Raw genomic sequence first — 15,789 nt, 5'->3', positions numbered from 1 at the left:
ATTTAGCCTCCCTAAGACCTGAATTTTCTCATCTACAATTAGGGTATAACAACAATATCCACCTCAATGGACCTTTGTGAAAATCAACTATGTTAATGGCACAAAAGTGCTCAACTGTATTTCTGATATATGTTATACACACAACAAAAGCTTATTGTAGTTGCTGGTTTTGCTAAAGGACATCCAGACTTTGACAGTAATATGAAATACTCACACCGTTGATCTATGAGGCTTGTTCCTGTTCATGATGATAGAACCTTGTTGTGTGAATTAAGGAAATAGATGCATTCCCTTCTGATAGAAAACTCAGGGCATACATTCTGTGCATCTTAACAACCCGCTCTCTAATTAAGATATAATTTAAAGGAGTGTTGTCAGATAATTATATCAATAGATGCAAGAAGGCAATTTGTAAAATAGGCAGCCATTGCCAATTTTTAAAAAACGCATATTAATGGAGTAATAGGAAGCTTTCAAAGTGTAATTGTTTTTGTAAGAAACTAAAATCATACATTATGCTAAAGGGTAAAATACTAAACACATTGTCTTTAAGATCCAAATAAGATAGGGGAGCTTCCCACTATTTGTTATTCAGTAATATAGAGCTTTGGGTAAGAAAAAAAAAACTTAAGAAACCATAACATTTTATTACAGAAAGGATAGTGTTATTTTTTATAAGTATTGTCTTTGCATTTGGAAATTCCAAAATACTATACTAAAAACCTATTAGCACCAATAAGAAAATTTAACAAGGTAGTAGGTTTCTATGCATGTATGTACAAAAGTAGCTTTTTCTTATATTAGCAATAATTAGTTCAAACATTAAAAAGAAATGCATTTATACAGCAACCTAAAGTATAAAATCTAAGACTAAATTTAACAATCTGCAAACAAATGTATATGAAGGAAATGACATTTTATTAAAAGCTATAAGACATGAATAAATAGAAAGATATATATGTTCCTTGATGTAGAATTTTACCATTACATAAAGTTAGTTCTTCCAAAATTAATGATTAATTTAATACAATTTTAATCAAAATGAACTTGATATGAAAGGATAAATGTAAAAGAATTCTGAGAAATTTTGAACAATTTAAATAAACATTAACATTTACTATATAGATCCTGATTTAAAATCAATATAGTACTGTCTGGCATGGAAATAAACAAGTAGATCAGTGTAATAGACTGCAGAGGACAGAAATATTTCTGCTATAATTGAGAAAAAATAAAAAATAAAGGTGGCACTTTAGCTAGCAGATTATCCAATAAATGTGTTAAGACTATTGGCACTACTTTTGGTAGAAAAATAAAAATTCCCTTCTCCTTTAATTTTTTTTTTATTTTAGAGAGAGGGAATGGGAGGGAGAGAGAGAGAAAGAGAGAGAGAGAAAGAAAAAGAGAGAAACATTGACTTACTGCCTCCCATAGGAGCCCCACCGGGTATCAAACTCACAACCTGGGTATGTGCCCTGACTGGGAATCTAACTGGTCACCTTGTGGTGCTCAGGATGACACTCAACCAACTGAGCCACACCTGCCAGGGCAACATTTAGTCTCTTATGCCAAACTAGTTTTATTAGGCCATGCTTTATTTTACTTGAATTTCTCACTTTGCATGGTGCCTGTTGCATAGTAGATGCTCATTTAATATTGAATAGAGGGGCAACTATGTCAGCATTCATAGCCAGGCATTAGCTATGTTAAACTCATATGATTTAGACAGTTCGATGGATTCTTCACTGATGCTCATTCTTGTGGTCATTAAAAAAATGCAGATAAACAAGAGCTAGAAACACGCTTTGCTCTCTTTGTTATGTGTATATACTTTTTATCGAATTTATTGGGGTGGCATTGGTTAATAAAATTATATAGGTTTAAGGTATACAATTCTATGATACATCACCTGTGCATTATATTGTGCTCACCACTCCAAGTCATGTCTCTTTCCATTACCATTTATTCTCCCTTCCATGACCTTTTCCTCATGTAAGCTATTAACAGAAAACCCCAGTTTTCTAGAGAGCAGCTTGGCATACGATTTTAGAGATACTGTTTTTTAAGAGCAATCAAATAGGTCTGTAGTTTTGAGAGAGTAGAGTTTCAATCCAGTTATGGGAGAATGAGCCTGAAGAAATCATGGAAATACATCGTTTGAAAAGCACCGAGACCCTATCCCCCATACCCCATTCGGCATAGGGTTTATTGTTTGAACAGCCCAAATCTGGAGATTATTGAATATGAAGTTCATGGTGGAAAGACACAAGATTCTAGTGAGATTTTATGATATTTTAAGTTGGTATTCCTGAACTCTAAGTTGAGAGAACAAATCTACCATATGATAGGCTCTGATTCCACAGCTGCTCTTAGGAAGACACATCACCTCTAACTGTCAAGCTCAGGTTTTCCCACTCATGAAGTCAGAACTGGTCTCACCATATTGATAATCTAGTGTCAAGATTCTGTAGCTTCTATAAGCAAGAGAGAACAGGGAAGGAAAGAATCTTGATCTGTTAAGGCTCAGCCTGGGGGATGGCTTTGGGAGTCTTGTCCCTGAGGAATACCTTACGTTTTCCCTTCTTTTTTTCCGTTGGAGTTATCGTCAGTGCAAACAGTGATTAGTGTGGAAAAGTTCAGAGTCTATAGGACATGGAATCCAATCAATTATCTGTTCAGAAAGATGCCAATTATTTACTAGGCCTGCGCAGACAACTTTATTCCAATAATCTGCCTTTATTGTCACGAGGAGTAAGTTTGTCCATATCAGGAATTGAAGGACATAGATGAACACCATCATCCCCACCCCTGCCCCAGATCTACTAGTTTAACTGACGTAGATTTAGGAGACACTTTTTTTTTTTTTTTCAGAATTAGAACTTACTGTTGTACTATTAAAAGAACAAATCTGTCAAAACTCCCTTTTTAGAGCATTCACTATATACCACCTTCTCCCCTTGAATTTCTACATTTTTTTCTACTTTTGTCTTACATTAGTTTTTTAATTTTCTAGCTTTATTGAGATATGATTGACATGTGGTGTTATGTACAACATGCACAGCGTGATGGATACCATACTGAGGTGTTAACACACTGATCACCTCACATGACTACCTTTTTGTGTGGGTGGTGAGAACATTTTAGACCTACAATATTAGCCACTTTTAAGTGTGTAATATGTATTGTTAAGTAGTCTCTATGATTTACATTAGATCCCGCCAGAACTTATTCATCTTATAACTGGAAGTTTGTGCCCTTTGACCAATCTCTTCTCATCTCCTCAAACCCCTAACCCCAGGCCCAGGCCCTGGCAACAACCATTCTACCCTCAGTTTCTATCAACATTCATTTTCAATTTCAGGAGCAGTGATAGAGTAAAACGATACTAGACAGACAAAAGTAACTAAAAATAAAGTAAAATAATAGAATAATGAGATTAGTTGCCATAAAACAATCAAGATTGAAGAAAAACATATTAAAAGTAAACAAAAAATGAAATAGGGCTAAAATTATAAATCTTAACTTTGAAAAGTAAAAAAACTGAAATAAATAAAACGTGTAGAATAGCTAAGAATGCAAGTTATGTGTGAAATAATAGAATAACAACTATGACTGGAATAAACATCTTTGAGGAAAAAAGCTGTGATATATTAAATGATAAAACATTTATTGAAATGCTAAGTAGAATTGGGAAGAAACAACCAGGTAGATTTCAATGGTGAATAGAAGTGGCTTTCTGCTACAATAATTAAATAAATAACATTCAAAATTTATAGAGATGAATGTCTTAAGGAAAATTATGTCCATTAATGAGAACAGGCCCTGCCAATGGAATGAACACATTAGTATATATAAGACCTGTCTGGAAAGACAAGAGTTTGGGTATGTCAATTACTTTATGTAATTATCTGCAAAAAAATTAAAAAAAAAAAAAAAAATATATATATATATATGTTACTAAGGACTGGAACAAAACTCTAATAAATGACCCATAAAATGCAGCACACTAAAAAGAGAGCAGATATGTGAGTATTTGTCAAAAGCAGCAGAGCCTGGGACTGCTGGCATTGCCGTCCACGCCCGACGGTGGCGGCAGCAATCAGTTTCATTAGTGGGAGGCGGCGGACACAAATCTTGCTGGTCACTAGGAGCAAGCAACCTTAATAACTGCATTTTCATCGTTTTATTTCTATGCTATTCCTTTTTTTAAATCAAAATTCTTTTCTTATGGGGAGAGTTCTAGAAAACTGGTCATTCTATATTTAATGACAGTTACACACAATGACAATTGTATTGAACCTTATAAGAAATAGGAACTTTGTTTCCATATTTTTGAGTACTTTGTGCCAGGAACTGTTCTAGCTACTGGAGAATTTATGGGAAAGGATGAGGCAAAGAATAGTGAAATAATCACATTAAATAGCAGAATGAGTGGTAATAAATCCTAAAGGGGGAAAAATGAGAGGAGAATATTAGGAGATTAGAATTTTAGAGATTAGGAAAAAAATAACAATTTTAAATACAGTAACCAGGGAAGGCTGCAACTGGAAATTAAATCACAAAAACATGAAGGAAGTAAAGGGAGGAAGGCATATTCTAGAGAGAGCTCCCTGGGCAGAGAAACACAAGTGCCCCAAGGCCAGAGCATGCCTGGTATATGTGAGTAGCAGCAGTGTCCAGTGTGGAGAAGATGACGGGGGTGAGGTGAGCAAAAGGGAAAGTGACAGGAGATGAAGATGAAGGGCTAAGTGGGATGGAGGAAAGGGTAGGTTATACATGACCTTTTAAGCCACTGTAAAGAACTTGGCCTTACAATATGATATGGGAAGACTGGGGGCCTTTGAGTGGAGCGATAGCATGATCTTATTTGTAATTTATTTGTTTACACATATACATTATATCTACATTCATGCACACTTATTTTGAAATACCCTTTATATGCTGGTGGCTTCCACATCTATGTATCTGACCATGTCCTTTCACCAAATCCCACACTTTGTACCCATCTACTTCCCTGATATCTCCGCAGGCATGACTGTTAGGCATCTCACGTTTAACATGACGCAGTAACTCACTTGTTTTGCCTCATCTCAGTGCATCATCCACCAGGTGCCAAGCCAAAGATGCATGAGTTATCACTGAGTCTCCTCTTTCCGACACCCCTCAAGTCCAACCTATAGGTTTGCTGACTATACTTTCCAAATGTCCCAAATATGTCCACTTCATCTCCACAGTGACCACCCAGACAAGTTCAAAAGAATTTTTAGGGTCTCCTAATTTTAAAAAATGTATTTTAAAGTACACACACAATAAAATGAACCATCTTAACCATTTTAAGTGTACAGTTCAATGGTGTGAAGGGTATTCGTGCTTCTGTGCGGCCATCACTACACCTTCTTTAGAATCTTTCATCTTGCAAAAGTAAAACTAGGTGCCCATCCAACAATAGCTCCACAATACTCCTCTCCTATCCCCAGCAATCACCATTCTACTTTGTCTCTAGGAATTTGACTACCCTGAGTACCTCATATAAGTAGAACCATACAATTGTCCTTCTGTGACTGGCTTACTTCACTTAGCCTAACGTCCTCAAGGCTCATTCCTGTTGTAGCATGTGTCAGCATTTCCTTCCTACTTAAAGCTGAAAAATATTCCATTGTGTGTACACACCCCAGCTTGTTAATCCGTTCATCTGCTGACGGACTCTTCGGTGGCTTCTACCTTTTGACTTTTGTGAATAAAGATGCTGTGAACACAGGTGTATAAATAAACACCTGTTTGCGTTCCTGCTTTCCGTTCTTTGGGGAATATACCCAGACACGGAAATGCTGGATCACATGGTAATTCCACGTTTAATTTTTTGAAGAACTGCTTTATGTTTTCCAGAGTTGCTGCACCGTTTTACACTCCCATTGGGTGCCCCCCTTTCTCTTTATTGTCCTTCCTGTACCTTCTACCCTCCAGGCACAATGGCCTACTTTGCTTTTTTTTAAAAATAATACCAGCCCCACTCTTGCTCTAAGACTTCTGCAGTAGTCGTTCCCTCTGCCTATGAAGCTTTCCACCCAGATGTTTGCCTAACTGGCTCTTTCTGATCTTTCACCATAGACTCCACCGGTGATACCTTCCTTGGTGAGTCGGTTGCTGTGCCATCAGCATGGCACTTACCAAGATCTCAAGATTCCCTTGTCTGTTCTTTTTTCTTTTGGACTTACCTACCCAAAACTATATCCCCTATAGCTAGTTCTATAGTACTATGACTGGTACATAGGCGATCCACGGCAATTGTTGAAAAGTTATAGGGATTAATCTGATAAGTTTCCTGGTGTGTTATATGTGAACATTACTCATTAGTGGAAACCTGTAATCATGACTGAATGAATAATAAATGTTCTTTAGAAACAAATTAAACTAAGGACCCATAATTTCATAGTATAATCAAGAATGGCAGTTGACCTACTTATCTTCATAATTCAGACTCCAGTAGAAATGCTGGGCCTCATTAATTTGGATATTTCAGGAAAAATGTGTTCTTTGGTTTCAAATTATTTTAATAATTGCCTCAATACTTATCTATGCCTTATACATGCGCTCATTGTCCTAGGGGTACTTGTGAGATCTTTCATGTACTTCTGAATAGCGAATTTCAGTGTCAGCCTCCAAAGAGTATTCACGTCACACACCTTCCACAGCAGATTTCCTGAATTGATGTTTTTATAGCTCATTCCACTAGTAGCTGCTTTCATACTCTGTGACATCATCTGTGCTGGAGAAAACTCACTCCCGTAAGATAAAAGGAAAATTGTCATTTCTGTCTTTAGACGAAGAAGTGAATGGAGGGGTACAAATGGGCTATTTTGGATTGTGAACAATCTCCTAACACAGTTATCTTTATAATGAGGCCAGGTATTATGAATGGCTTAGGTCTAATACCGCCTTGACAGGCACCCTTCCCTCTGACGCTGTGATCTTAACTGAGTGGTAAAGGCCATTAAGTATTTAGAATGGAAGGAAGTATATATTCTTATGTATGAATACCCTTATTTTTTGTAATGTTAAAATTGTTTTAGGGTTAAGATCTAGAATTGAAACTACTTTTATACAGTGACAAGTAAAGATGTGCTGTGTGTACTAATAGCCTCTCTTCTTCAACAGCCAATGTGTACACTCATCACCACAGTACCTTTAAAGCTCAAATAGATGTAATTCTGTGGGTACTACTTTAACTAACTTGCAAGGGAGATACTCTGTGGTTTGCAGAAAGATGGAGAAAGTTATTGTTCTGAAAACATTTTAGATAATTGTTTTTCTTTTATTTAAAAAGATGTTGAATATTGTCATTAAAAATGTAAGGCTTTGCCCTGACTGGTTTTGCTCAGTGGTTAGAGCATTAACTGACAGACTGAAGGGTCCTGGGTTCGATTCCAGTCAAGGGCAAGTCCCTTGATTGCAGGCTTGATCCCTGGCCCTGGTAAGGGCATGTGCAGGAGGCAAGCAATCCATGTGTCTCTCTCACATCAATGTCCCTCTCTCTCTCTCCCTCCCCCTCCACTCTGAAAAGCAACGGAAAAAATATCCTTGGGTGAAGATTTTAAAAAGTTAGGCTTTTATATTATTTTTAAAAAGTTATAATAGCAGAAAATATGAATACTATTTAGTTCATTTTATAAATGTAAGATTATCTTGTTGTTTCAACAATTACTATAAAAGCTTCAAATGTGTTACACAAAATTTATTATAGAGCTCATTAAATTTCAAGGACACTGGAGAGCCTCTGTGGCAATAGGGTTACAAAGTACTTTTTAAATGAATTTACTGGGGTGACATTGATTTACAAAACCATACAGGTTTCAAGTGTACAAATCAACAAAACATCTGCACGCTACATCATGTGCCCATTGCCCAAAGCAGTCTCTTTCCACCCCTATTTATCCCCCCTTTGCCCACCTGCACCTAGCCTGTACCCTTTTCCCTTTGGCTATCACCGCACTGTTGTTTGTGTCTATATGTTGTGTGTGTGTGTGTATATTTTTTTTTTGCTGAATCCCTTCACCATTTTTTATCTAGCCCCCCAACTCCCCTCCTCTCTGACAGCTGACAGCCTGTTCCATGTATTCAGGCCTCTGGTTCCATTTTGTTCATTGGTTTACTTTGTTCATTAGATTCCACAAATAAGTAAGATCATATGGTATTTTTCTTTCTCTGATTGGCTAATTTAAGTATTAATCCATCCCTTTCATTGCTTTTATTATTTTCACTTAAGGTTTATCGTAGAAAATCCTTCACAGACGTTGTGTTTCTGCTGTTAAGGTTTATATTAGGATTTTGAGATAATATTTTTATGGTGCCTTTGCATATCACATCACAGGATCCTTCAGGGCAAAGAATAGCTTGTTTCCTTTTTGTTCACAAATGGGCATCTATAGAAGAAAAAAGCACCTGAGAAAGTGCTGTTGATGTAGCACCTTTAGAATGTAGCATCTTTTGAGAAGCTGTTAACATAGTACCTATTTAGTAACAGGCACTTTAAAAACTTTAATAAAAGTTTTTTATTAAAAACTTTAATAAAAGGCACACTTTCATATATCACTTAAGCTAGAAGTGTGTTTAATGGTAGGTAAAGCTGGTAGAGACTGCGTCTCCTTTTGCTATTACATTGGAGAAAAATATATTGTAATGTTTCCTTTAATCATCAAATTCTCTTACATAATTTGACATATGTTACCATTAGAGATTTCCAGTTAGGAAAGAAACAATGAACACAAAGCATTCGAATAAGTTCAAATCACTACTGTTTTTGAGTACCTATTAAATTGCCAGGAACTGCACTAAGCCCCTAATGGACTATCAAGTTTAGATGGGCACTTTCTTTCTTAAATTTCTTCCCAAAATACTTACCTGATTTTCAAAAAATGGATTACATATGTTGGTTTTAAACCTACCAAAATATTTATAATGGTGTGCTGTAACTGCCTTTACACTTGTCTGCACTTCCCATTAAATTACAAATCCCCAAGAGCGAAGGTTTTATGTTTTATGACTGCCGCATTCCCTTTGTCCTGTCCTGACCATCCTCATTACCTGCTCCATACCCTAAAGATACTTGTGTTTTATAAATATTCAATTGGGTGGTGATAGGTGTCCAGAAAATGGACACAGAAAACTTTCTTTAGCATGCGATCATGGGGAAAATGATGATATAAAAATCAGAATGCGAATTTATTAATGTTCAACACACAATGTCCTTAAAATTACGTTTCCTCTAACAGCTCCTCACGATGAGAGTGTTTTTATGCATTATCTCATTAAATTTCCTCATTACCATATAAGACCATCGCTGTCCTTGTCATCATTCTGCACGTGAGGAAACTGAGGGTTCGAGAAGATCGGTAAGGTCTTACGGTCCCTCACAGCTAGTGAGTGTACAGGACAAATTTGGACTCTTCTTTTGAATACTCCCAGAGCTGAAGCTTTCAATCCATCAATGTTTGAAATGCCAATTGAATTAGAAGACAGGCTCACGGAAGATAAGTAATATCACGAGGAAACACAGCTAGTAAATGACATTTGGTCTGATATTAAACCAAATTTGCACCCTCCAGAGTCTTTAATCCAGGCCACTGTCTCCTTTCCTTTGCTAATCAATGTACTTTTCAGAGATGCAACAAACTATAGGTCAAGGACCATCCTAACCACGCCGAGCAAGTCATGGCCCTACGCTGTTTCTCCTGACAATTTCTTAAGAAAGGACTTCCATGTTTATTTTAGTTTTAATTAAATCAGAGTAAACAGTCCTTGGGAAAGACAGTTTTTGACACTCTGTTCCCATTTCTATTATTCTTACATCTGCCTTGATTTTGTCACCAAGCAAGGGTCTGCTGCCCACTGCGCATAAGAGCAAAGTTATGAAACCGGCCTTTGAGAGAAGAAAGAACTTATTTGTTAAATGCTGAATCGACTCATCAGAAGATGAGAGGCCCCACTCAAATATGACTCCCCAATTTGGCATCTGGACAAGTTTTAAGGGCTAAGGAGAACAGGATGGGGGCACGAGGCAGTGCTGGCAGGGCAAGTTTTGGTTAGAGAGTTTTGGAACTTGGCCAGTTATGGTATAGGGTCCAGGGGCAAGAGAAAACAAAGGAATTCCAACCTGGCAGGGTTTGATTGCTCTGTTCTGCCTTTGTCCATATTTGGTCTGGGCACCGAATCCTTACTGAGGGGTCTCTTGCTTCGTAAAAGGCTCTGGTGGCCACACTTCCATTACTTGAGCTCCATGGGCTGAAGATTCTTGGTTCCAAGGTTAACTTGAGGTCAGGGATAACATGCCCAGTGCTGTCTCTGGAGAGTAACTCAAAGATTGCATCAGTCACCAGCCTGCTTTAAGGACTTAGAACCAGTTTAAGCTGGACAGTGTGACTTGCGTGCAGTTTCAATGTCACCCCCTATTAATAATACCCAAGAAGAAACAGATGGGGGGAAATGAGCCCCCAGCAAAACTACTGGAATAAAGATGAACAGAAAGTATTCAGGTAGCCCCTTGTGCTTAAGAAATTCCCTGAAAGTCAAATCAAACATAGGAAACGTATCACACGCTGAAACGTGGAGGAGCTTGGGCCTTAAGTGGTGCACCAGTTGAGCATCTGTGGAGTGGGGAGTGGGGCGTTAAGTCTGGTTTCAGTGGGAAACGTATCTCGCTGTCCGTTCTTCACAAGGCAGGCTGATGATGCCTCTCTTTGAATTCTAGAGTCTCAAGTCCCTGACCAGCCGAGCTCTCTTCATGTGAGGCCCCAGACCAACTGCATCATCATGAGTTGGACTCCCCCCTTGAACCCCAACATCGTGGTGCGCGGGTACATTATTGGTTACGGCGTGGGGAGCCCGTACGCCGAGACAGTGCGCGTGGACAGTAAGCAGCGCTATTATTCCATCGAGAGGTTAGGTGAGTACCTGTGCTTTGTCATTTTCTTAAGAGAAGTAAATAATGTATTCCAATTATTTTCTTTCTTGAAAAAGTGCTCTTAGAAATGTTATTTCAATTTACATCGTATATTCTTAAAACAATTCTCTTTCTCTATCTCCCATGCTTCTACACACACACACACACAACACACACACAGTTTTTCCTCTCTGGATTTCCAATTGGGGAATTTTATGTAGGAAGATTCAAAACATGGAAAATGTATCACATGAAGATATGAAAAGTGCACTGGATCATTTTTCTTTTTCTGCTGATAAATGGAAACTTCTAATCTTAACAATTCTTCTGAAATGAAAGTCAACACATTTTCATCTCTTTCTTACTAGGAAGATAGTCTGTCAATTTTCTTTAACCTTGACTTATCTGGTCACATGACCTTCTTCTCTGCATTTATAGATGAAGCTTTATGGCTGTGTCATTATGACCATAAAACAACAAAATGAAAAAACAGATTTTCAATCAAGCTAGTAACTTAGAGTTATCAAGCTCCTCTCTACATATATTCCTGATCCCTCTCCAATCCAAGCTCTCTTATTGTACTCAGCCTTAGTTTACTGAATACAGTACTTGACTTGTGATATTTAGAAATTCATTGAAAATCTGTTTATTCAGAGAGGGCTGTGTAAAAGTGTTCATATTTATTTTTTATCTGATTTTCCATAATGCAATAAGAGAGAAATAAAATTAACAGGGAGAAAATAAAATAAATATATGCCCTATACCAGGTGCCAAGAATTTAAACAATTCTCATAAAGCAAAAAGCAAGTTGATTCTACTTGTTGATTTAACACCACATTATTTGCAGTGAATTACACTGACCTCCTCACATGCAGCCTTATGGGGGGAGGGGCTACTTATTTGCAATGTCTCTCACAGGAGCCTGATTTGAATTTGAATAGCTTTTCTTACATCAGCAAGAAAAGATATTTTAAGTGCAAGAGGGAATTGCACTGACCCATTCTCTCTATAATTGCTCCAAACACTAATAAGAGAAGCACCTACTGAAAGTCTTCACTGTTTTAGCTAGCTTGGCATTTAGAAATAATAATATTCTCTCAGTCAGTCCTTCAGTTGGAATGTTAAGGCAATCACAAAACATGTATTTTATGGCTGTCCAGCCTTTGTCAGGGGACTCTCATTGATCCATTATTCAAGGTACATCGTCTCTGACAGTTCCTCTTGATGCCACACAGCAGAGGGAGAGATTTCCCTGGCACTGCACAGGCTCCCCGACAGTGGGAGTGTGGTGCAAACTCAAAATGAACTCATGAAGGAAACTGCATCGTTTCACCACGTCCCTTTGATAATGACGCTCTTTACTCCAGACTCCCCAGGAGTCTCCAAGTCTAGCAGAGTTGAGGAGTTTGGGAGATTAACACTGACAGATCTCTCCAAATGCTTAACAAGAAACAGGAAATTTCCCTTGGTAAGGTATGTTTGTTCCTAAGAGGTAGGGAGGTAACATGGGATATGAACCTATCTCACTGCTAGATAATCACGAGTTTGCATTTTAAATTTTATCTGAAAAGAGTAATTACACACTCCTGCCCCGCAGACACATACACGTATATGCACATATGTATTTAAGTTCCACCAGCTTACACTATTTTAACATAGTCCCATATCTAACCATAACATAGGAAAAAAATAGTGTTTTGTCATTGTTCAGTATCTTCATGCTTGTGCAAATAAACATATTTTTTCAACATATGTTTCATTATTTAGGCAAAGTGTTAGACATCTTAATATATATATATATTAAGCTGGAAGAATATATATTATATGTGTGTGTGGTATGTATATATAATGTCTAGACAACTTCATGTTTCTAAATCTTTAAAATTATATTTTAAATGATTTTTCAAAAATACCATGAAAGCTAATATGCCTACTTTAATGTTCGATAGAAAAAATAAAAACAATTGATGGTTTTGTTATCTGAGAAAAGCATGGGTGGTCTTTTCCCATTGAAAGTGAGAGTGGGGTTCTTGGGGTACCACTGGAATAAGCATTTCTGCAGGCCCCCATGGGAGGAAGAGATATGGTAGAAAGCTTTATTTCCATGAGATTACATTCCTGGGTTTCCAAAGTCCCATTTTCCTTCATTCCAGTTATAGAAGAAGTGTAGCTGGGGTTTCAGTAAAGCTAAAATCAGAGCCACTGTCCAGAGCTTCCTGTCCCTGTTGGACTGGCAGCAGTCCATTAGTCCATCCTGTGTTCCTGATCTTAGGGATGGCATGAAATAGGGTATTAGCTGTAGGTTCATAGCTGTCTGTTACAATGAGGAACTTTTATATTTTTCCTAGCTTTCTGGGAATTTTAATCATAATACTTGTTGCCTTTTTGTGAAATAATTTTCTAGCTCTTGAAATGATCATTTGGTTTTACTCTTTTTATTTAATATGATGAATTATATTGATTATTTTTTAAAGGGTAACTAATTTGAATTTCTCATGCAAATCCTATGTGGTCATGATGCGGTACTCTTCTTATATTATTGAATTTTATTTGATAATATTTATTAAGGATTTTTTTGTGTCTATATTCATGAGGAATATTTGTTTACAATTTTCTTTGCATGTAGTGACTTTATCCAGTTTTGGGTTTTTTTAAGTTATGCCAGTTTCATAAAATTAGTTGGACAGTTTGCTCTTCTTCTGTCACTAAAAAGTTTGTGTGAGATTGATATTTTTTATTACTGGAATATTTGAGAGAATTCAATAATGAACTATCTCGATCTGAGATTTCCTTTTCAAAAAGGCTTTTGATAATGAATTTAACTTCTTTAATATCTATAGGTATTCTATGTTTTGTGTATTGGTTTTGGCATTGGTTTTGTGTATTGGTTTTGTGTATAAGTTTTTATGAAATATGTCTACTTCATTTTGTTATACTTGTTGGCATAGAATTTTCATTTACAATAATCTTATTATTTGTGCTGACAACTGCATTTTCATTTCTGATATTGGTGATTTATGTTGTTTTTGTGATGAGTCTAGGTAGGGGCTTGACAAATTTGTTGATTTTGTCAAAGACAGAGCCTTTAACACTACCAATAGTCCCTTCTATATATCTCTCATTTTGTTTCTTTCATATCTGCTCCTATATTGACTATTTTTTTCCTTATACTTAATTTTAGTCATACTTTGCTCTTCTGTTTCTAATTTGTTAAGGTCAAATCTCATAATGTAGATATTTATACTATTGGTGTTCCCCTAAGTACCACTTACCTTGTTTCCCATAATTTAAAAAAATATATGTCTTTGTTGATTTCAGAGAGAGGAAGGGAAAGGGAGAGAGAGATAGAAACATCAGTGATGAGAGTCATTGATCGGCTGCCTCCTGCAAGTGCCCCACCAGCGGTCGAGCCCACAACCGGGCATGTGCCCTGACTGAAATCGAATCACAATCTCCTGGATCCTAGGTCAATGCTCAACCCCTGAGCCATGCTGGCGGGTCTCCCATAAATTTTGATGTTGTATATTCATCATCATGTAGTTCAAAATATTTTCTAGTCTTTCTTGACTTCTTTTTGGCCTCTGAGTTATTAAGTTCGTTGCTTAATATTTAAATGTCAGGTTTTCCTAGATACCTTATCATTAGTGATTTTTAATTTTATTTTACCATGAATAGAAAATACACTGTTTGATTTCAATATTTTTAAACTTGCAGAGATTTGTTTTCTAGACCAGCATACTGTTAATTTTGTTCAATGTGTTATGTGAACTTGAAAATAACGTCTGTTCTGCAATTAGATGTAGAGTTGTGAAAACGTCCAATAGATCAAAGTCTAATACTATCATTCAGATCATCCATGTCTTTACTTTTTTGATGAATAGTCTGTGAATTGCTGATTGTCAATCAAAGCCTTTTAAAAATATGGAATCATCTATGTCTCCCTTTAATTCTGTCAATATTTTTGCTTCATTTATTTTGAGAGTTTATTATTAAGCCAATATACATTTATAATGCTAATACCTTCTTGGTAAACCACCTCACTTGGTGTTATAAATGTCTCTATCTTTAATAATACTCTTGGTCTTGAAGACAATTGTATATCAGCTCTTAATAGTATATTAATTCTAGCCTTCTTAAAGTTTACACAGTTATTGTCCATCCATTACTTTCAACCTATGTCTTTATTTTAAAGTTTCTCCATTTCTTGTAGGGAGCATATAGTTGGGTCTTGCTACTTTATGCATTCGGAAAACTTTTGCCTTTTAATTAGAGTTTTTAGATTACAGCGGTCCCTCGGTTTTCGAATGTAACCTGTCCCAGAGACTGTCCAGGCTCTGAAACATTGGGAAACCGAGGGCTCCACAGCCCACAGCTGGGCCTCAGGGCCTTGCCCTCAGCGGGAGCCACGGGCACGTTCCACTTCCGAGGCCCATTGGAAACCGGAGCATTTCCTCCCAGGTTCAGGTGTTTGTAACCAAAATGCTCATCAATGGAGATGTTCGAAAACCAAGGTACCACTGCATTAAAATTTAATGTAATTATGTAAATGGATTTAGGTCACTATTTTTTTTTCTTCTGTTTGTCCCCTCTCTTCTTTGTTTTCCCTGTGAAAGAGAGAATGTACAATTAAAACTTTTAGAGTTTTAGTGATCACCTATCACTTTTTTTGAAGTGTTTTAACCCCCTTACAGGAAGATGTTTTTAGTTATTTTCATGAATACTTAATTGTTATTTGCTTTCATTATTTTCCTTTCGATTATGGTTAGTAGAGGGTGTGCTTTCAAAGACTTGTGTTTTAAAAATATAGTTTAAGGACACTAAAAAGTAAATAAAGATGGAATTGGGTGGACTTC

General features: G+C 36.7%; 1 protein-coding gene across 1 annotated transcript in view; it reads left to right on the top strand.

Annotated features, from left to right (window-relative positions):
* Positions 1 to 15,789, top strand: part of DCC (DCC netrin 1 receptor) — a 957,719-nt gene that overhangs the window by 803,470 nt on the left and 138,460 nt on the right. The window contains exon 15 of the mRNA XM_081150263.1: positions 10,745 to 10,939. Coding sequence (XP_081006389.1) covers positions 10,745 to 10,939 — 195 coding nt within the window. The remainder of the gene's footprint in view (positions 1 to 10,744; positions 10,940 to 15,789) is intronic.

The sequence above is a fragment of the Miniopterus schreibersii genome (assembly GCF_964146895.1).
Source record: "Miniopterus schreibersii genome assembly, chromosome: 10".
NCBI lineage: Eukaryota > Metazoa > Chordata > Mammalia > Chiroptera > Miniopteridae > Miniopterus > Miniopterus schreibersii.
This window is presented reverse-complemented; position numbering and strand designations above follow the sequence as displayed.